Raw genomic sequence first — 23,143 nt, 5'->3', positions numbered from 1 at the left:
TTTGAGGAAAGCCCTTAGCATGGTGACGGTCACACAGTAGGTTTTCTGTGATGATATAACAAAGATGTATAGAAAGTCTGGACTCGTCACCGCGCTCCTCCTTCCCTGCACTGGTCACCTCCATTCGCACAAACAGTTGAGGGGGTTCACGGCCTTGTGAAAACAGGGGAGGAAGCGCAGGACCCTCCTGCTGGCTTCCCCAGTCTCGTCCTCTCCCCAGAGTGTCCCCTGCGGGGGGAGTCTGAGCCCCCAGCAGCTCTGGCTGTGAGTCCTTCTCCTCTGAGTGTCAGACGCGGCCTCCTTCTCACACCCGTGGCTTTGCCTCCGTAGACGTGCGTGATCAAGTCAGAAGGCAGCATCGCGAAGGCATTCAACGAGCTCCTGCAGAAGCTGAGTGTGCCCCTGAAGCCCCGAGTGCCCGAGCACAGTAGCAACAGGATGAAAAACCTCTCCTACCCGTTCTCCAGGGAGAAAATGTACCTGTGAGTATTGGATCTCTGGGGGGTGGGGCTGTGTGGGGGATGGGAAGGGACATCAAGCACCCCTTGGGGCCTCAGCTCGTGAGCTGAGGGCCCGGGTGCCTGGGAGATGGGGGAGGAAGCCTGCTCTCAGGGTGGAGTACTCCCTGTGTCTGCCTTCCCAGTCCCTGTCCCTGAGCGAGATGATCGCAGGTGGCTCCTGAATGTTCATCCCGTGGCTTCTGGGAAAACCTGCCATTTCAGTCCCTCTGTGTGATGGACGGAGAATCAGGGAGCAGACAGCCAGAAACTTCGGGACTCTGTGAGCAGAGTGGTCCGACACCTGTTTACCTCCTGCTCTGTTCCCAGTCTAACAGGGTTTCAAGATTCTGTGATAATCCAGAGAGACGGTGGGTGAAGCTTCTGGACGTCTGTCTTCTCAGCTGCCAGCTCGTGCCCTCACTGACCCAGAGGAGGGGAGGGAATAAGTTTCCTTCTCAGGGATGGCCTTTTGGGAAGCCTTTGGAAGGGGGAGTCGTGGTTGGGAAGTGGGAGATGCAGAAGCCAAGCACTAATTCTGTTTTAGGAGCTAATGATAAAATAAGAAGCTATCAAGAGTGATCAGAGAATCGAGTGAGAGAGGGAAAGGAATGGGCTTGGAAAGGAAGAAAAGATACAGGATCTGTGCTTTTGGAGGAGATGGCATTGATGGGCTGTGTTTCTGCCATTCATTGGGTACCATCTCTGCCCATCTTTGCCATGTTAGATAACAATTCTGTACACATGCATATGCTCCCTCATTGAATTTTTACCCCTTAATGATTCTGGTACCAATTCTGGTCACCAGTTCCAATGTGTGTGTGGGTTTTCCCGCACCACCAAGAAATTCTCCGACACCAGCTGGGTGCCCTACAATTCAACTCAATTCTGACACGGTTTACCTGGAAATACCATCAGATTGCTCAGGCTGAGGGCTCAGTGTCACAAGACTGCCCCGCACTTTAGATGCCTCAGCAAGTCCAGGTTGTGACCTGTGCTTCTGACCGACCGGCTACAAGTCAGAGGTTCTCACGACCCCCTCCTTGCGTTCGACTAATTTGCTAGAGTGGCTCACAGAACTCAGGAAGCCAGTTTACTCGCTGGATTACCAGTTGATTATAAAGGATGTTGAAGGATACAAATCAACAGCCAGGTGAAGAGATACATGAGGCGAGGTCCCAAACAAAGGAGCTTCTGTCCCCGTGAGTTTCGGGCTCAGCGTGAAGGCGTTTTGATTCACCAACCCAGAAGCTCTTCAAACCGCATCTTTTTGGATTTTTATGGAGGTTTCATTCCATAGGCGTGATTGAATCAAATCACTGGCCATTGGTGATTGATCCAACCTCCAGTCCCACTCTGCTCCCTGGAAATCAGCGGGTAGGACTGAAAGTTCCAACCCTAACTCCTGGTGGTTTCCCTGGCAACCAGCCCTATCTTTAGCGGCTTTCCAAAAGTCACCTCATTAACATAAACTCACTGGTGGTTGAAAGGGGCTTGTTACGAATAACGCAACACTCCTGTCACCTTTATGTCTCTGAAGCAATTTCAGGAATTGAGGACAGGAGACCAAATACTATACCAAAAGATGCTCTTATGGCTCAGAAAACGCTCAATGGCTCTTATGGCTCAGAAAATTCCTAGGGCTTGGGAAGCTGTGAGCACAGTGGATGAAGACCAAAATATATATTTTTTATAAATCACAGTGTCACACTCCCACTGTGAAGCGGCCGTCCAGATATAACTATCCTTCTATTATGGAGAGGAAACCAAGGCCCAGGATCTGTCCAAGGTCATGAAAGCTTACGTGGCTGGACTGGGATTGGCACGTTGACCTCCTGGCCGGCGGCTGTTTTTGCACCCTGTGCATCCTCCACACCTGCCCTTCCCCGGGCCCTTTCTCCACACGGGCGCTGGCATCTGACCTGCCACCTCCCACACGGCTCCAGTCACTCGGCTTCTGTGATCCTTCCAGGCCAGTTCTTCAGCCCCAGCCAGAATATGCTCTCCATCCTCTGAGCTTTCATAGCAATGGTCTGCGTGTGGTCACATTCTCTTCTGCATCCATTGCTTGGAAACACCCCCCCCACCCACCCATCCCCAGTGGCTGGGCTCCCAGGGGGCCGGGGGCATGGTTCGGGTGTCTGTGTGCCCTCCAGCACAGTGCCCTAAGGACAGTCACACAGGTGTTTTCTTTTTTTTTAACATCTTTATTGGAGAATAATTGCTTTACAATGGTGTGTTAGTTTCTGCTGTGTAACAAAGTGAATCAGCTATATGCATACGTATATCCCCATATTCCCTCCCTCTTGTGTCTCCCTCCCACCCTCCCTATCCCACCCCTCTAGGTGGTCACAAAGCACCGAGCTGATCTCCCTGTGCTTTGTGGCTGCTTCCCACTAGCTATCTGTTTTACGTTTGGTAGTGTATATATGTCCATGCCACTCTCTCACTTCGTCCCAGCTTACCCTTCCCCCTCCCTGTGTCCTCAAGTCCATTCTCTGCGTCTGCGTCTTTATTCCACACAGGTGGTGTTTTGAGTAAAAGGTCAACATTTGAAGTTTACAACAGACACAGGTCTTGCATAATTGGGAGTTTGGTATCTAATCGCTGTGACACCAGTGACAACATTAAATGAAATTTTGAAAAATAGTTATAACCCCAACATCCTGAAACTGCACTCTTTTCTGTTGTTGTGTTTTTTTTTTTTTTTTTTTTTTTTTCCCAGCCACACAATGCGGCTTGCAGGATCTTAGTTCCCTGACCAGGGATGGAACCTGGGCTCTCGGCAGTGGCACTGCTGAGTCCTAACCACAGGACCGCCAGGGAGTTCCCTGTTGTTGTGTTTTTACTGTCTTTGTCCACACACAGGCATCCTTTTTATATACTTTCACTTTTAAAACGGATCATAGTATAATGTTTTTCTATGATAGTCTAACTTTTTCTACAGTATTTCTGAAGTTTTCATAATTATAATTTTCAATGGCTGTATGATAATCTATCCTTTAGGTTTTGGAATTGCGTCTTAGCTCCATAATCTTTGTTATAAGTAAGTTTGTAATGAACATTTTAATTTATGGACCTTTTTTTCCTGCTGAATTCATTTTCCCAGTGATACATTTCTATGATAAGTTTTCAAAATTACTGGGTCAGAAAGAGTGTAAATGTTGTGAGTGTGTGTGTGTCTTACACATCTTGCTATGTTGCTTTCTAGAGGCCTGGGGTGACGGTAGTCCCAGGACAAGGATAATGAAATGAATTGACCTGCTTTCTTGGTATCGCCAGGTACAACATCCAGGACAAGGACACCTTCTTTGATAATGCTACCCGTAGCCGCATTGTAAGTAAACCGGTTAACCAGGTGCTTCACCAGGTGTGGTGGGCTCGGGAGGGGGAGAGGAAGCCTGAATCCCCTTTGGCAGGGCATCTCTCGCCTTCCTTGCTGCCTCCCATCATCCCTTGCTTGGAGTTGCCTAGCAACTGGAAGGAACGTCCAGGAGCTTCCCAATCCCAGTATCGAAATAGCCAACAACTCTTCTCACTCTTGGCTTGAGGGGCGGGGGGATCTCCTCTTTATGGTTCTCCACCCAGGCCCTTCTTGGAATCACAAAAGCAGGGAATGTCAGAGCTGGGGGAGACTTTCAGCTAGTCAGATGACCCCCTTGCTTGACAGTTCAGGAAACTGAGGCTCTGAGATGCAATGAATTGAAAAAAAATTCAGGCAGATCGTTTGTGTCCAAATGAGGGCTCATTGCTGGGCTGCTGAGTTTCTTCCTTTCATTCCCAAAGAAGTCCTGTGCATTGCGGTCACAGGGAATGCTAAAGCTGGGCAGTTTGTCCAAGGACAAAATTACCAGCCCGTTCAATAGGAAGCCAACATTTGTGACTGTAGCCATTCTTCTACTGTCTTTTTGTCTTTTGCAGTCAAGGTTTTGGATTTTGCAGGATGGTTGATTCCAGTGAAAATCTACATAGGGCCTGGGCCTTGCGGCCCCAGTTCTGAGCTGTAGGGCACCTCTGTTCACTGATCCATTTATCCCCTCCCCCCCCTGGAGAGCATCTAGCCTATGGACAGAAGAGGAGAGAGAAAAAGGGGTCCAAGGAACGCTGGTCACTTAGGCCACAGTGGAAACATGGCAGTGTGTTTCCATTGATCCCTAGGAAAGAACTTAAGTTTCAACAGGAGGAGGAATAAGTGTTAGATACCTAGAGGACTTCCAAGTCAGCAGGGTGATGAGAAGGGTAAGGAGGCGCAGATGATTGGAGGAAGATACAGAACGTTTCCAAGTCACGCTGAAAACACGGCCCTGACTCTGCTTGTAGGATGGGCAAGAAAACACCTCAGGTCCCTTGGCCTAGTGTTCTAGGAAGATTTAACACGGGCATATGATTTCTTTTATCTCTTTTATCTTCCTACGGTAAAAAGCATAAACTTCCCATTGTTTTAGTTGATGCTGTTACAAGCTGTAACTCTCCCCACAGCTTGGATCCCACGACTGGGGGGGACGTTACAGGGCATTGTGGAAATTACCCGATAATTGCAAAGTGCTTGTAAAATGATAGGCTGCCATATAAATGCTGTTCCTAATTATTATTGCAGTTGGATACTGCATCGTATTAGAAGTGAACTAAACATTCTTGGGCCCCATTCTGCTGGAAGTTAGTTATTTACCACTCCCTCTAGGTCTGTGGCTGGAACGTGGGAGTGTGAATGATGATGGAGTAACACATCTTTTCTCATTCTGGAAGCTTCTTCCTTCCCCTCCTGCCCTTTTCCCAGTCCACCGCACATTGTGACGGGGGGAGCAAAGGGCCTTGGGTTCTGTCTTGGGGTCTGCTCTGCCCTGGGCTTTGGTCTGAGGACTTTGCCTGCATCTCCCTGTGCCCCCTTCCCCGTGGGCATCTGGGCAGCGCAGCTGTCTGTCCCAACGCCGACTTCCTTCCTGGAGCCGGGAGCAGGCTTGAGACCCCTTGGAGGGCACTAGTTGGCCTGCAGGCTTACTCTGCCCTGGGTCCCTGCTTCCTTGGCTGGGGTGCTCTCAGCACCCCGCCCTCCTGAGTGAGCGACAGGGTCCCTGCAGGCCCCGCAGTCGGGGCCGTTGACCTGTTGATGGTGCAGCGGTCACCGAGCAGCAGCCTGCCGTGTGCCCAGGATGCGCTGTGACACTTGGAGTCTTGAGGATGTGTGGGACCTGCTCTGGCTGGGGAGGCGTGATAAGAACTCGGGGGAAAGGCAGAGAAGTGGTAGTACCTAGGACCAGGTGGAGGTGGCCCTCTTCTAGTTGCCAGAGCGCTTTCATGGGTCCCCAAAGCAGCTCTGAGAGACAGCTCCATTGCAGGGGGCCCACGGGCCCTCAGGACCTGCAGGGAGCTCGCTCAGGACCCCTCAGCGGCAGGGACCCCCCCGCCTTCCCTCCTGGCTTCCTCCTGGGCCCTCCAGAGGGATGTGAGTCTGGCCTCCCCTTCCCTCCTGTAACCGCAGTCAGTTTATAGGCTTTTCTTTATTTTGCGGGGCGGGGTGGCAAGCGGGGGCTGTGTGCCTGACGGGTTAGATGCTTTGTTGGAATGTCCGTGAGCTCGGCACATGCCTGCCCATCCCTGCCCCCCCATCCCCCACCCCGGGCTGGGGATGCACCATGTGGCCCAGACGCTCACGGCCGAACTGTCATGTGTTTTAGGTACACGAGATCCTGAAGCGCACCACCTGCTCTCGAGCCAACAACGTGATGGGTGAGGACCGTCCCACCGGGGGCCGTGCTGACGGGCTGGGGGGCCAGGGAGGCTGAGAACAAGATAAACAGACGCCCGCATGGAGGGGACGCCCTGCCTGCCCCCATTTCTCATGGGGCTGGGGCTGCCCCCTGACCTCCAGCCCGGGTCTCTGTCCTTCCTCTCCTTTCCTTGGATCCTCGCTGACACCTTTCACTTGATCCTGAAAATTCATCTCCTCTCCCTTCACAGTCTCCAAAAGGTTTTAATAACCACCCAAATCATGGCAGCTTTTAATTTGTTTGTTTTTAAGAAGAAAGGCATCTTAGAGGCCTTTTAGTCCAAGCCCCTCACTCGATGTCAGAGAAACTGACTCCCAGAGAGGGTGAATTCGTCTGGCGGTACCTCTTCTGAGTTCAGCATCCTTGTCACCACTGAACCTGTCTGGCTAAACCTGTTTGCCTTGTGGTTTGGTTTTTGAACCTGGGGGTGTTTGTGTTTGAAGCAGGACCCTCAGTGTTTGGGAGCTTGCAGTATAAGGCAGGCGGTCCGGATGCCGACGGGTGGTGGAGGGGACACAGGCGCTGAGCTTAGGTCCACGCGCGGTGTCCTGTCCACACGATCCCCCTGCAGGTGGAATGCTCTTTGCAGAGGGGCTGCGGTCACTCATCACTCAGAACATACCCTGGGGTTACAAACCTTTGGCTTTTGAGGCAGCTTTTAGTTGAAAAGAGTCATTCAGAGGCAAGTCTAGGGAATAAAGTAGGCCGTCAAGCTGAGGAACAATAACCACGATGGCAGTAATAATAGCTGACGTTGGAGAGTTATGTGGGGTCCATGTGCTGCCTGAGGACTGAGGGAGGGGGTTGAAGAGGGACTCAGAGCACGTGCTGTGTGGTGACGGCACCATTAGAGCAGTGCGGGCCCTCTCGGGGGGGCGACCGTGTATGACTGCTTTGATGTATTCATGTCACGACAACATTTTAAATACCGCTCCAGTGTTCAAAAATCAAATCTTCTCTGTGGTGGTGTTTGTCTGGAGCGCGGTGCTGATGAGACGAGACTCTGAGTGAGCGAGGCGATGCGTTGGCCCCTCAGCCCCGTGGGATGGACCGAAGCCCTCACTTGGAGCACTGGTAACCGAGGACCACCAGAGGCATCAAGAGGTCTGAGGATGTAGTTTGTGTTTTCTCATGGCCTCCATCAAAGTTCTGGAATTTACCCTCACTTCTAGTCCAGTTCACTCCTTGGTTCCAGTAATCTGCCTTTTATTCACTCACACCCTCCTTGCTTGGACCAAAACTGCTCCCTTGGGTGTCACGGGTGACTCCGTCCTGCCCACGTTGCATGGCTTTTTCCTCCGTCTTCGTCTTCCTGTATCCTTCCAGACCCTGTCACTGAACCTCCATCTTCTGATAGTGGGTACCCAGCGAGGAGACCAGGGAGGATCCTGCTTCTCCTTCCTGGACCACACTTTCTTTGCTTCCTCTTCCTCCTCCCCCATTTTCAAGGTTGTCTTCTCCACGTTCCCTTGGCCTCCTGACGCTCACCCTGCACAGAAGTCGTGCAGCCGTGAATTTCTGTTTCCCACTTCTCTCCCCCATTGCACACCAGCCTTGCCAGCGGCCAGCTGGATACCTCCACTGAGAGATTCCCAGAACCTTGAAATCAGCGTCTGGCTGTGCCCATTTCCATCTCATTCCTCTCTCACCCTGTCCGTCTCTCCTGCCTTTCTTCCTGTTAATGTGACTGCTGCCCTCTCTGGTTGCGCTCCTGCTGTTCCCTTTGCTGGGATGTCCTTCCCCACGTCTCACCCGGGCCCACCCGCAGACCGAATACCTCTGCCCCTCAGGGTCTCCCTTTATGCTCTCTCCTCGGAACTCCCATCAAGTCTGATGTCTTTCTTGGTGATTATCTGTGTCCGTGGCTTAGACCCCCGAGACGGTCCTTGAGATGTGTGTGGATCATCTTTTATCCCCCTGTGCACTCGGCTGGCTGCACGTTCTGCTCAAGTCGATTTGCTTTAGTGAATTAATTGAACGTGCTCAGCCGGCTAGTGTCATAGCAGGAGCTGGTGAGTTCCCTGTGATGTGTGTTTGTGGACAAATGGCTTAACTTCTCTCCCACCCAGTTTTCCCTTTTAGGTAAGAATTACGTATCTTGCAGAGTTTTTGTAAAGATTAAATGGGAAACTGTTAGTTTGTTTTGTAAACTGGGAAGTCCTTAAAAACTAAAGTTTGTTTTGAGGGACAGCCTCCAGATTGTTGAAAAGTCATTAGAGACCCTCTGCTTTAAGACAGCAGTTTTTTTCCCTTTGAGGATCTGTTGGTTGGTTGGTTGGTTGGTTTTCCGATGTCACAGAGTCAGACATCTTAAGGATTTTGTTGTTGAGTAGTTTTCAAAAATTTCTTTCTTTTTTGACATTCAGAAAACATTTATTGAGCACCTACTATGTGTCAAATGACGTTATAGAAACAGAGATGGCAAGATGAATTTGACCTACTTTCTGTTCTTGCGGGGCTCTTAGTTTAGCCATGTGGACAGACATGTAAACAGATAATTATGAGATAATCTGGTAGGTATGATATTAGAAGTGTGCAGAGGGCAAAGGGAGCACAGATTCAGAACAGCCAACTCCCATGGATGCATCTAAATATCATCATAAGTTATCCAGCGTTAGCTTCATGACTCCCTGGGAAGGTAGGTGTGTCAGGAATTATCATCTCCAGTTACCAAGGTGCACAGACGGGAGGGGTGGCTTTTCCAGAGCCACATACTGAGACACTGTTGGAACTGGGTCTAGAACCTGGGTTCCCTCCTCCGATCCTATTTCCTCTGCCTTTGGGGTGCAGGGAACTCAGCGTGGCGTTTGGCTGAGTCTTTATGGGCTGTTGGTTCCACAGTAGTTGCTGATGATTTACTAGCTCCTAACAAGGGACTGAACTCTGCTTCCCAGGAGAGGAGAACGCTGAAGGCCGATTCTCAGGTTCTTTGACTTCCGCCTGGGAAAATACAGTACCCTTTAAGCTTTTTGGCCAACTTACCATCTTACTTAGAAGATCAGAAAGAATGAGGAACGTGATAACATTGTGAGGCCTCAGGATAATACGGACCTTTGAGCCATGGGTAACTTTTGATTTTATTGCCCTTCTCTCTGGTTTTGTAGAGAAACACACATGGGCTTAGAATTGGCTTAGATTTCCTCCAGAGAAGGGTTGCCTCATAAAAATAAAAGAAAAAGGAAGAACAGGATTGTGTGCAGAATTGTTTTCCAAGGCATTTTCATTGATCCTTCAGCCTTGGAATTACCTTTTATGTGGTCATTACTTTTGTGACCAATTTACAAAGCTTTATTCCCTTTCTCATTGTCCTCAATTACAGTGGAAATTAGAAGGTGGAAAAGATGATAAAGATTAGAAATAGAAGATGGAAAAATAAAACTAAAGATAATAATTCAGAATCACTCCCGTTTATCTGGTATTATCACTTTCTTCTTTGTAGAAAATACATTTTTTCGAATGCCTACTTTGCAAAGCATTATGCTGCATACAAGATGTATGTATTGATTTATTTATAGTCCCATCTTGTTCCACAAAATTTCTGAGGTGACTTACAAGAAAAACAATAAAACAGCATAATATAAATAATAAAGAAATAAGAAACAGGAAAAACACAAATTAAAATAGAATGTTGAAACTAGGAGGAAAAAATAGACTGCAAATATGCAAACCATACGGCCCTCTAGCTTCTGCAGTTGGGCTGCAAATTTGACCTTGAACCGAAGTGAGAGGGGAATAGTCAGTGGTGTAGCACTTCATGTCCTCAGCAACATCTTTTTATATAGAAATTTTTCTAAAGTCTCTCTAAACTTCCCTGCTTTCTCATATAGAATATATCAACATATGGTCTCTATATAAAGGCATACGTAAGCTTTTCTGTAGGAGTCAGGATTATCCTTGAGAATATAAGGTTATTCAAGTTTCCTCAAGGATTACCTAAGTATTTTTACGGCTGTTTGCCCCACAGTCTCTGATGTTTTTGAATTCTTGACTCTGGTGACCTCCCTCCCTGAGTTTTGCTATTTCAAGGTTTGCTGTGCTATTTAGGACACAGAAAAACAAACTCATTAGAATTTGGGGTAAAGAGAAAGTGAAAAGGCATTGCAGGAGGATCTGGAGGATTCTGCTGTGGCTAGGTACGTAACCTTAGGGAATCGGTTGCCTGAGATTGAGATACTTTTTCTTCTGGGTTCTCTGTTGTGAGAGCTGAGATAACCAGGTAAGAGATCTCTGTACACATGAGGTCTTCCTTTAACCAAGATAGTAAGGACCCCTTGCATGTGTGTCACTGTATGCTTTGCAAAGCACTTTCACACTCTTTGTCTCCTTTGATCCTTTAACTCCCGTGCAGAGTAATTTCAACGGATATTAGATATTAACCGCTTTCCCAACAGAGAGATTGACTTCGAGCCCAAGGTTAGAGGTTTGGAGCTGATGGAAACCTGAGTTTCTTGGCTCTTTTTCAGTGCTCTTGTAAACTGATCAGTTAATAAACGGATGAAGTTATTGGGAAAGGTTTTCCAGCGAAGGTGGAAGCTGAGGTCTTCCCACCGTGACATCCATTCATTCAACAAATATTTATTCGTATCCTACGCATCATTCACGTTCTAGAACTGGGGACTAGAGTAGGGACTCAGACAGACACAGATCCCTGCCTTTACGGAGCTCACATTTGAGTGGCATTTGAGAAGAACGAATAAGCCACGTGGCTGTCTAGCGAGAGAGATGCATGCAAGGAAAGCACATGATACAAAAGACAGAAAGGGAACCACTCCAGAGAGGTTAGGGTCCCAACAGGAGCAAATGACACAGTCACATGACCACCACTCAGGGCAGGAATATCAACAGAGAGACCATTTACAAAGGTGCGGCCTGGCAGTTGGGGATGCCAGGGTAGCATCGTGACCTGGAATTAGCGGGAGAGCTCTTACCCTCTGTGTACATGGTTCCCTGTGCTCTACAGTGGGACCTTGTTGTTTATCCATCCTATATATACTAGTTTGCATCTACTAGTCCCAAACTGCATTTTTAACCCACTCCCCAGGTGACTCTTAGGGACTCTATAAAGGTAGACAACGATGTGAGTGCAGGATGGGCTGCCACAGGCTTCTTGCCCTGCCTACGTCTGGGAGTGGGGAGGGTAGTCCACGTGCTGGCCTTCTGGGCATCTGAATGTTGCTTCCCCGGAGTCCTCAAATGAAACCAAGTCTGCTCTGTGAAGGGCTTAATCTTTGTTGTGGTTTTTCTAACATTTGCTATATGGACGTTCGCCGTTTGGTCCCTTTAAGTGTCCTGGCCAGCAGTAGGGTCTCTTGGACTTCCTGTCACCTTTTTTTCTTTTCTTTACTTTTTTTCTTCTTTGGTGAAAGGAGGGGCAGCAAGATAAAAATTAGCAGAAGGAGCTTCCCTGGTGGCGCAGTGGTTGAGAGTCCGCCTGCCGATGCAGGGGACACGGGTTCGTGCCCCGGTCCGGGAAGATCCCGCATGCCGCGGAGTGGCTGGGCCCGTGAGCCATGGCCGCTGAGCCTGCGTGTCCGGAGCCTGTGCTCTGCAATGGGAGAGGCCACAACAGTGAGAGGCCCGCGTACCGCAAAAAAAAAAAAAAAAAAAAAAAAAATTCGCAGAAGAAGGCAAAGAAAGGGGAGCTGACCTTGAAAAAAGATCGGCATTTGGTGACTATCTAACTTTTAATTTGGGGGGTTTCTTCTGTAACCTCCCCAAAAGCCAACGGGCCCTTTCCTTTTTACTTACCTGGGAAGTGAGGGATGGTGGGCTGATACACGCACCATGTCCAGAGCCTGGAAGTACTTGTGAGTTTGGGATCTGCAGTGTGGTGGTAGCCTGTGAGTCATCACGAACTTGGCCCAGCCCGATGGTGCCTTCTAATCAACATAACGTCAGGTCAGCGGTCGGGTTCAGGACTGTGCCAGTTCACTCCATTCTGGAATGCCTTTCAAGTGTGCTTTACCGTGGAAAGAAGCCCAAGCTTCCTTGACTGACACCTTTCCTGTTCCTTCATATGAAAGCTGTTGCCTTTTCATGGACAGAAAATTACAGCTTGATGGAGCTACGTTTTCATAGGTATTTTGGTGTCAGAGTATTTAAACAAATGTATGCTTTGGGCATCTCCCCTCCCTACTCAGGAGACGATGTCTTAATTATTTTGACCGAAGCCAGACCATGTTGTGTGGTGTAAACATCTGGTTTATCACTCATCCAGCTGAACTGGTTTATATTTTCTTAGAAGAAAAGGCTTGGAATTAAAGGCATTTAAGTAATTAAGCACATGTCAAGACAATTTGGTGATGGGTAAATATAGTTTCTGTTCAGTGCACTGTCTGGGGGGTTCTGGTTTAGATTTACGTCCGGCTGGAATACAGGGATGAAAGCAGAATGCCGGGCAGACTGGGCCCTGGTTCTGGGGGGAATCAAAACCAAATGAGTTTTCAGGAGTTGAGCATCATCCCTCTACGTACCTGTCCGGGTGTTTGGCCTGGAGGGGCAGAGCTGCAGTCCCTGTCACTCGGCAGCACCTGTAGATTTCATGAGATTCTCACGTTGGGAGGCAGACCAGAAACTGTGCTGTGGGTCAGCCTTTGTGTCCAGGAAACCAGAGATGTCTTGGAAGCTAAATGCGAGGCCTTAGGTTTTATATTATGAGGGTGTTTTCAGGTACCAGTCCCAGGGTCTGAGCCCACCCTGCTCTGGTCCTTGACCCCGACCCTGTATTTGCAGAGGACCAGTGTTGCTGGGCTTGGTAGAATCAGCAGAGCTGTGGCCAGTGCTGGGCAGAGAGAAAATGTGAGCCTTTTCCCTGGGGAATTGTGTTTCTAAGCAGCAGGTGTGAAGTACCTGGTGACCTGAAGGGACTTTGGGGATCAGTAAAGAAGTCCTCGGTGGGCCGTGCTTTGTTTGGGCCGAGGCACTGCTTCTCTTTGGGGCGAGAGGGGAAGGAAAACGTTCTCAGTGCTTTCTCCTCCTGGCTGGCCCCCCTTCTGGGAGTAGGAGGACAAAAGATCGGGTCTCTCTCTCTCTCCCTGGGTCTAGAGCAGAGAGGAAGGACTTTGGAAGTCATCCTGAAGAAGAAAGCTTTGCCGTTATGGCCAGATGGAGGATGCATGATGGAACCAATTAGCCCTTTTTGCCGAAAAGAAAGGAAAAATTCAGAATTTCAATTTTCAAAGCAGCGACTCTTTTTTTTTTTAAGTTTGATTATTTTCTTCTTTTAAACTGATTTCCATGCTTGTTTTGGGGTAGAGTCTTGGTGTCTGAAGTCTGTGGCTGAGAGGCCAAAGCGGTTCCCATTCTTGAAGTTGTAGATAAACAGTTACTTTTCAACTTGCCTCTCCCCCTCCCCATTCCTCTTCCTTTCGTGTACCATCCGCTCCCTCTGCCCAGCAGCCCCTGACGGAAGGGCCCATAAGATGCCACCTGAAGAGGGGGAGGTACACAGCCATGGGGCAGAGACACGGTCAATGACAGCATCCTGAAGCTCTGGTTATCTGGTTTAGGACAATTCAGGTTTGATGACCTGAGTCGTCTTGGTTCCTCTCTTACGCAGCAGACTAGTCAACTAGAGTTTAAGTTTCCTTCATCAGCGTGGGTTGCCAAAGAAGATTGGAGTAGCGGGTAAGTAGATGCCTGTGATACATGGGAAGAGATGCTGAGATCACTTTCGCCATAGGGCTGCTTACTCTTTTGGGTAACAACCGTTACCCCTTCTGTGTTCCCAGCAGTGAGGCGGGAGCCCTGGGAGACTCCAGTGAGAGGGGCGTGCTCCCTGCCTCAGGTACCTTGCAGGCCTTTGGAGGGCACCAAACAAGGCGTGAACACCATTCTAGAAGTGAAACTGGCATTCAGTGCCGAGGAACTTTATTTCAGATGAGATGTAGGGTGCATAGCTTTAGACCTCCGACGATTCGAGATCTTTTTTGAAGCTCTGGTGGCAGGACCCAGGGGTTCAGGTTGTCGGCCCAGTGCTCTCAGACGCTGGGCTACTCTCTAAGCAAAGCCGAGAATTAGCAGGGGAGCTCCACACCTGCTGGACTTTTCCACGCAGTTTGGCGACTGTCTTCAGGGTATGTGCTGCCGCCTTGGCAACCAGGGGGTGGGTATGGGTACAGGGATTGGGTTGGGTAGTGCGTGGGGTGCAGTCTAGCTGGAGCCCTGCCCGCCTGTGATGCTTCAGCCTGTATCCATGTCGACAGCTTTGAACCACCCCCCGCCCCCTCCCGGCTTGGGATCCCTCCCCCTGATGATTGTAGGGTGGCTTCACATTGCTGTGGTTATGGCTCTTGAACTGATTAATGATGCTCAAAGTGAAATTGTAGTCGTCGGAGGAAGACAAATCTGCAGCTCCTTCAGCCCCGGGGCACCTCCCCCCAACCCATACTCCCTATACCCACCCTCCATCCCCCATCTCCCCCCGCCACAGTTATTTCTGATGTTTTCTGTGCATGCTGAGGAGGAGACGTAAAATCAGGAAAGGACTGGCTCTTGGGTGACGCCGCAGCCCTGAAATCTCAGCTCTCAACTCGCTGGAAGAGTGGCCGCTTCTGCCAGGCGCCCCTGCAGCCCCCTGAGGACCTCTGCTCCCACGTGGACCCCTGGCCAGCCGTTCTGGCATCCCAGGCGAATAGGGGCATGATTTGAGGAAGAGGAGGCTGATGGAGGGAGGAGGATTGTTTGAGAACCTCTGAGGCTCCGAGCACGCGATGGGGCACTGACTGGGTGCGGGAGGTGGAAAACCACGAATTTTAACGAGTCACTGTCATCGAGCTTTGTCACGTAGCCTGGGAGTCTCTACAGAGTCGTGTGCAAATGCAGATTACTTAGCATTTGGACGTCCTGGGTGTTTCCCTCCAAAATCGAATCTCTCCTCTTCACACTACTGTCTACAGTGTCTCCGGAAAGAATGGTTCAGGGCAGAAAGCGTGCTTGAGAGAAGGGAAATCATTGTGTTTCAGAGACCCCGCCCCCTGCCGCCCCCCCTGCCCCCCACTGAATGTGCATCCCCGCATCCCCGCAGGCAGGGTCCTCGAGCTGATGAGATATGATCCCTTCCATCTGGGAGCCAGCAACCCAGGGCAGACTGTCCTGAGTGACAGAACATACAGGGCATGTTATAGTCTCTGAATCCAAACATGAACGAAATGAGGGAATAGTAGTGGCTCTGTGCTGAACAGGAGCTTCTCTGTGGTGAGTATATTGGAGTTACAGGGATGGAGCCACTCCTTCACATAACATCTATTTAGTAGGGTCTGCTGTGTGTGTGCCCAGTGCTGTGGAATACTGTCGGGATTAAAAAACAATGGATCCCCTGTTATGCGGTTTTCCAACTTTGTGGTCTCAGGACCTCTTTATGCTTTTAAAAATTATCGAGAGCGCCTACAGGGCTTTCATCTAGGTGCGTTATATTGATCAATATTTATTATATTTGAAGTTAAAATTGAGAGAAGTTTAAAGCACAAGGATACGCAAGCCCACATTCCGTTAGCTGTCTGGGGATGATGTCATCACAGGTCACAAAACTCCGCTGTGGACTCGTGAGAGAATAGGAGTATAAAAGCAAACTGTGTCTTAGTACTACTATAAAAATAGTCTGACCTTATGAACCCCCTGAAAGGGTCATGGGGACACCCGGGGTTCCCCAGGTCACACTTTGAGAACCACTGCCCTAGGGATCTAAGGGTCCATGCAGGTCAGTCGTGGACCATAATGCACGCTGCCTTGTGAAGGAACAGGGAGGGGCCGGAAATGAGTTCAGGTGAAGTGTGGTGGGGTGCTCCGACGGACATGTTTATTGATTATAATTTCAGTAATCCCTGTGGTCATTCCTATGCCAGTCACTGAACACAGATACTCTTAGCGCACGGCTGTGGCCATGGAGGCGGTGGTGGTGAGGGTTCTGGGACCAGAGGGATCTGAGTGTACGAGGACAGGATGGACGTGACGTTTGAGAGAGCGTATCTGCTATTTAATCATAACTTTGCATTTGGGAAATGAAAAAATACTGTTCTTATGCTGAGAAGTCAAGCCCGAAAGGAACTTCTCATCGACTGGGAGGATCTGGAGGGGTAGGGGTTCTCAGCTGAGAGGTGGTGCTGGGGGAATTAGTATTCATCAGAAGACCAAGGTCAAGTTGAGAAACCCCTGCCCTACAGTTACCGTATTCATCTTCCTTCTTCTGCAGGTATTAGTTCTCTGATAGCCAATAATATCTACGAGGCTGCCTACCCCCTGCACGACGTGAGTATCACCTCCATCGGTCAGCAGGGTGGACACTGCAGGCGACGTGGTGGTGGATATACGGGCGGGGAGGCAGGAGGGAATGAGGACGCTGAACCACCTGGGCTGGCTCCGGACCACTTGTCAATGAAAATAACCCCTAGTTGATTCTTGCCAGTTGTCTCAAACTGTTCCCGTTATTTCCCCGATGGCAGAACAAACTGGTTTTTGTCTGGGCTTCCCCGCACTCCCTGCCTTGATTTTGGGGAAAGTGTGAGAAGACAGATAACGGTGTGTGGAGGGTTAAAGGGAGATGGGGAAGGTGGGTGGATAGCGGGGAGCGCGAGTCCCAGACCTGGATAATAACACAGGCTGGACCGTCAGGCCCTCAAATGACTGAAAGTGATATTTTATACGTGATAGCTTTGTGTGGATGTGAAATTCCTCATCCTGTGTGAGGGTGTATTAAGTGTCAGATCTTTTTTCTATCTTGACATATTTTAAGGATGTCTCTCAAAATCCCTTATACTGTTGTTTGGTTAAGAAAACAGAGAGACTGTGATTAAAGCTTTTCTTGGCCGCGAGTAACGTCATAAACATCCTATAACATAATGCAGTGATATTCTTCAAGATGATTCGTGAGAAACTGAACTGGCCCATGAACTCGGTGCCCCCAGACTGCCCTGTCCACCCCGTCGGTCGCCTTAGCATCTACCCCACGGTGGTACCAAATGAGACCCCTGGGGTGGGGACCCCTGAGCGCCTGCAGGAATTTCCCAGGTGACCTTTTCTCCTCGCCAGCATCCTTGCGGTGGGCACACGCGAATTGAGGCTCTGCCGGGTATGGCCGGGGCACGGGGGTTTTCCTGATGTGGTAATCCGTTTCCAGGTCGGGCTCTGCTGTTGCATTTGCTGTGAGGAGGGGCAGGGGGGTCTCTGAGGCCTGTAAGGGGAGCCGCCCTGGGTGAGAAGCTGCCCACAGGAAACACAGCAGGTGCTGGTGACCGAGGAAGCGGACCAGTGTCTCCTTACGTGTCATTCTCTTGATCTTCCTTCCCGAAATGGGAATGAAAGAAAGGGATAACGTTAGAAAATTTAAAAGAAAACGCTTTCCCTGTTTTTGATCATTCCATTGGCTTTCTCCTCCTACAGGGTGAATACGATAGTCCAGGGGATGACGTGAATGACAGAAAGGTAAGCCAGCCCGATGCTGCGCTTGAGGACCATGCAGGGGTGGGGCGCTGTGTAGACGTGTCCTGGGTGTTCTATTTACTGCTTATCTATATCCAGCCATTCTTCCACAGCTCCCTGTCCCCAGGCGTTTGGAAATGTGAGGGCATTTCTGGTTGTTGACGTGACTGGGTATGGGGGTGCTATTGGCATTTAGTGCCTGGTGGACCAGTGATGCCAACCATCCTGAAATACATCCCACAGTCACACACAGAGGCAGTATCCCTGCCCCTGATGACAAGAGAGCTTTGGCTGAGAAACACTGAGCATCCAAATCCCTTCACTGATAGATGGGGAAACTGAGGCACAGAACGATTGTGCACCTTGCTCATGATAACACTGCTACCATAAACAGAGAAGGGGCTAGTGCCCCTCTGACCCTCAAATCTAGTGTTTCTGCTAAAAATATACCAGTATCCATGCCATTACGGCTTGTTTGGGGAGGGTCACCCTTAAGTTATTCTTATCCTCTCTGTCGAGGCAGACAGGTAGGGTACAGCCGTTCCCAAATGATAGATGAGAAACCTGCTGCATATTCTGGGCAGCTAGAAATAGGTTATATTTAAGGGAGGGAAAAGGGTCCCTTTGGAGGATCTCCCCTATGCCAGTCACAGCTCCTGCCTGTCCCCAGCCCTCCATCTAGATCCCGTTTCTTCTGTTTTCTGGTACTCTAGGAGCATGGGTACCACCCTTGCCACCACGGCGTGATGCTCTGAGCATCACCCAGCCTCTTTAGTTGGGGCTGCCCGTCTGGCCATCACCCCCTCCTGCCATCCTCCCACCCAGGTTCCCCAGCCTTCAGCGACTCTGGTGAACAGACGAGGGTGGGCGGGATGAGGAATAGAAGCCCGTGTACCCCCTCTCCCCACCCCGACTCTGCTGTCTGGAAAATCATTCATCCCCCAAGTTGCTTTTGAGCAGCCTTCTTTTTATCCAGCCTATTAGTCCCTGTTATGAAGTGTTAAGTATTAAAAACATAAAAAGGTCTTTTCCAGAAATACTGCTGTGATTGCTTACATATGTCCCCTTCTCTGCCTGCCCAGGGAATCTGCTGTAGTTTTTCCATGTTTTAACCTCATCTGTTTTCTATCTGATGCTAATAGTCTCGGTGGTGTTTAATTTCCTGAAAAGTCCCGGATCAAATTTAAAGGAAAAGGAGGAAGCCTTTCTCCCCACATCTCACTTCCCTGGCCCCAGCCATTTTCTGTCCTCCTACTTTTTCTTTTCACATTACTCCCCTTTAAAGAGTGGTCACCACCTACTGCCCACCTGAGAGACCTCCTGCTGGGTGGGTGGTAACCCTCAGCCCCTCAAGGTGGAACACTTTACAGGAACATTCCAGAGATCAGGAACACACAGTACTCCTGGGAAAAATCAGCCAGCCCCCGGTTACCTGCACAGAGGGAGAGAGAAGCAAATTGTAGACTATCCAAAATATATGTACCTTTGCCTGGAATGATATTATATTATTGTTAACGATAAAACCTTTGAACAAAATGTTTCCCTCCCAGGAGTTGTTTTGCTTAGGCCAGTGCTACTTCCTCCCAGTGCACACCCCAAAGGATGGAATGGTTAGAATCTGGCAGGCAGAGAGAGACCAGCCAGGACACAGCTGCATCTTGGTGGTTGCTCGGTGAAGGTGGACAAGTGTCTTTGGAGGACAAGCAACCCATTTCTTGTGGCTTTTCCTTGGGTTTGCCAGCCAGTCCTGGTCTCCTTATTTTCCTCTGCCAGGGTCATGGTTAGGGAAATAAAGTTTGCTGTGATGGGAGATAAGAGAAACCAGGAGTGAGAGTGAAAGCTTTTTTCTGTCCATTTGGCTTGGGAAACGGATACCCCGCACGGCAAGGAGACTGGTTCCGATGTCCATGAAATGATTGTCCCGTCAGGACTAAAACCCTGGTGTCCAAATTCCAGCCAGCGCTACCACCAGGTGGACACGGTCTTTCATGTATGGCAAGGGGACCTCTCACTGCCGTGCTGGCTTCCTTCCTAGAGCTTCAGAGGCATATGGGTGGGACCTAAAAGGTATCTTGAAAGAACCAGCCGAAATCTCTGAACATGTGCAGCACATTTATTCGTATGTGTTACCTTTTAAGAGTCTAGTGTTCTTCCAGAGGGCTGCGGGAAGGACTTTGGTTGGGTGCAAGGGAGAACCCTTGAATTTGGTGCTGGACGAGGTGGAGAAGGGTTGAGAACTAACCGATGGGAGATCGCCCCTCTGCGGGCCTTTAGGGGTGATCCGCCCATCCTGCCCATACCTGGGGTTCACCTCCTTCTTCCCTGTGATTTGTGGCTCTTCCGGGGATGTGCCTCATAGGCGGAGAGCGATCTCCTTCCCCGCAGCTCGCCTAGTGCAGCCTGCAGTCTCGATGACTCAGCCCCCTCCCAGAGGGTAATTCATGAGAGGCTCCCTCCCTCTGGAGAGCAGGGGTTTCTTGCCTTTCTAGAGAGCTGGGCTGCGAGGGTGTGGATGGGCCCCTCCCACTGCCAGCAGCCACCTGATTCCACATCCGCCAGACTTACCTGCTTTTCTCAGGTATCCCAGGGGAGGGACTGTCACCATCCTCCAGGGGCTGACTGGGTCCCACCAGCTCCCCCTGGCTTCCCTACCCACTTACAGGGAACCCAAAGCACAACCTGGAAGATACTCATCTTAAAGTTTAGAAACTCTAGCAATTTCTAAACCCTTGGTCCTGAATTTTCCAGCTTTTGCAGATGATTATCTTCTCTAGTGGGCAGTTCAAAAGTCAGTCTTGTCTTTCTGACGGGAAAGGTACCTTTCTTCTTGGTTTCACTTGAGGACTAGTCTTCCCATCCTGCACAACTCCCATTTCACTAATGGGAAAGTGACCTGCCAAAAAATCCAACAGGTCATTGAAGGATCCGGAGGTAGAATTCCATCCTCTCCCATCCTGGTCCACCCTGTCCCATCAGTGCCTCTAAGCCAGCTACAGCTGGCGTCTTTCTGTCTGTCCCAGGTCCAGCTGCTCTCTGAGGAGCTTGTGGCCTCAGGGAGGGCCCCGAGTCTCGTGCATCTTGCCGTTCTCTGGCATTGCAGATGGTTTTAACAGTTGGGTTCTTTATAATCCCATGAAATACTTAAGCCAACTGACCGATGTGACCCTAGGAAGCCGACCTGGCCTCCTGTATGCTCTGATCCATCAGATGGTGTGGTCCCCTTGTTGCTTCCTGCCCTAAAGGTTTGGGGTCAGACCCACATGCTTGGAATTACATCCGAGGCCTCTGAAATACAGCTCTGTGAGAAGGAGCTGCAGAGCCTCCTGGCTCTGCTCGCAGGCTTGGCCGGTAGGTGAAGAGGACATGGCATAACTCTGAGGGAGAGAGTGTATTTGCTAGGAGCTCATTAGAAAGTTCTAGACTCGGCAGGTTTAAAGGGACTGTTGCAATTTACTCTGGTTGTCCTCTTGCACTTGATGCACACAGGCTCATCCCTGTTGACTCCTGGTCTGTCCCGGGACCCTGTAACCCGGGGCTTAGCCCGATCCACCTGGTCTCAAACTGTGTGATTAAACATTTGTAGAGACAGGGAAGGGTCTACAGCACCCTCCCTCCCCTGCAGGGCTGTGCGAGCTGGCCCGGCAGAGCCACATGGGCAGTGTGCAGGCATCGTCGCATCACCTCCCGGGTTTGATGCCCTGGAGCTCCAGCTCTTCCAGGGGTTGCCTGGTGATCTCCTCTGCTGTGTCCATCTGGCCCATCTGGAACCACTCTTGTCAAGGTCAACCATGGGTCGCTGGGTCCAAGGTCACTTCTTGGTTCTCATCCAGCCTGACCCGTCAGCCGTATTTGACCCAGATGCTCACCTTCTTCCCTTGGAATCCCATGGTGCCTCGGCCTCCAGGACACCACCCACCTCTAGTTCTGTGCTATGTCACCATTGTTCCTCTGGCTCTTCTGCGTTCCTTATCATCCCCTTGACCTCTGAATGGTGGAGCACCCAGGGCCCTGGCGTCACGCCTCTTCTCTACCTCTCTCTCTTTGACAGTTGCATCCGTAACTTGATGACTGTACAAATCATGTCTTCTCTGACTCTGGACTCTCCTTTGAACTCCAGACTTTTATATCCAGCTGCTCACTCTATATCCCCACGTGGACATCTACATGGCATCTCCAACAAACGCCTCCCAAATGGAACTCTTGGTTCCCCCTCCCTAGCCTGTTCTTCCCCATTTCAGTGAATAAAATCACCGTCTACTCGATTGCTCAGGCCACGTTCTCATTTTCTCTCACCCCACATCCAATCCAACAGCAAATCTTATTGACTCTCCCTTTAAAGTACAAGCCGAATAAACCCCTCCTCACGGCTTGTCCCACTGCCTCTGTGGTACAGGCCACCATCACCCCTCCCTTGGACCATTACAGTAGCTCCCCTGCTCCTGTACCAGCTCTCACTGTTCCCCCTGCAGCAGCCAGAGTGAGCCATCTACACTCTAATAGTGCCAGGTCGTATCCCCCCACCGACCCCGCTGCTGCCAACCTCCTAATGGCTTCCTTCAAAGTCCAAAGGTCTTTGCATGGCCCACAAGCCCCTGACTGATCGGGCCACCCCAGTCCTTTCTAACTGGGGTTATGTCCCAAGATTCTCCCCTTGCTCAGTGCCAGACTTCCGGCTTCCCTCTTCATCCTAGGACATGCCCTTTCCTCTAGGCCTTGGCACAGAAGGAGTGTTCTTCTAGCTGAAACATAACCACCTACTTCCTTCAGGTGTCAGCCCAAATGTCACCTCCTCAGAGAGGCCTTCCCTTGCCATCCTTTTCTTCTTTTTTTTCTACATACCTATCAATAATTACTTTATTTTTTAAATTAATTTATTTTGTTATTTTATTTTTTTATCTTTTAAAAAAATTTTATTGGAGTATAGTTGATTTAAAATGTTGTGTTAGTTTCAGGTGTACAACAAAGTGAATCTGTTACACATATACACATATCCACTCTTTTTTAGATTCTTTTCCCGTAAAGGTCATTACAGAGTATTGAGTAGAGTTCCCTGTGCTATACAGTAGGTCCTTATTAGTTATCTATTTTATACATAGTAGTGTGTGTATGTCAATCCCAACCTCCCAGTTTATCCCTGCCCCCTTTCCCCCTTGGTAACCGTAAGTTTGCTTTCTACATCTGTGACTCTATTTCTGTTTTGTAAATGAGTTTATTTGTACCATTTTTTTAGATTCCACATAGAAGTGATATCATATGATATTTGTCTTTCTCTGTCTGACTTACTTCACTCAGTGTGACAGTCTCTAGGTCCATCCATGTCCCTGCAAAATGGCATTATTCTGTTCTTTTTTATGGCTGAGTAATGTTCCATTGTATATATGTACCACATCTTCTTTATCCATTTCTCCATCGATGGATATTTAGGTTGTTTCCATGTCTTGGCTGTTGTAAATGGTATTCCCT

General features: G+C 49.6%; 1 protein-coding gene across 2 annotated transcripts in view; it reads left to right on the top strand.

Annotated features, from left to right (window-relative positions):
• The window catches only part of ANO2 (anoctamin 2), a gene marked incomplete at both ends in the record, with an annotated part of 339,298 nt that overhangs the window by 78,252 nt on the left and 237,903 nt on the right, over positions 1-23,143 (top strand). For both annotated transcript variants that reach the window (XM_081247877.1, XM_081247876.1), the window contains 5 exons: positions 331-482; positions 3,780-3,834; positions 6,173-6,224; positions 16,455-16,510; positions 17,642-17,683. In XM_081247877.1, the coding sequence (XP_081104003.1) occupies positions 331-482; positions 3,780-3,834; positions 6,173-6,224; positions 16,455-16,510; positions 17,642-17,683 (357 nt within the window). The remainder of the gene's footprint in view (positions 1-330; positions 483-3,779; positions 3,835-6,172; positions 6,225-16,454; positions 16,511-17,641; positions 17,684-23,143) is intronic.

The sequence above is a fragment of the Mesoplodon bidens genome (assembly GCF_964165515.1).
Source record: "Mesoplodon bidens genome assembly, chromosome: 11".
NCBI lineage: Eukaryota > Metazoa > Chordata > Mammalia > Artiodactyla > Ziphiidae > Mesoplodon > Mesoplodon bidens.
This window is presented reverse-complemented; position numbering and strand designations above follow the sequence as displayed.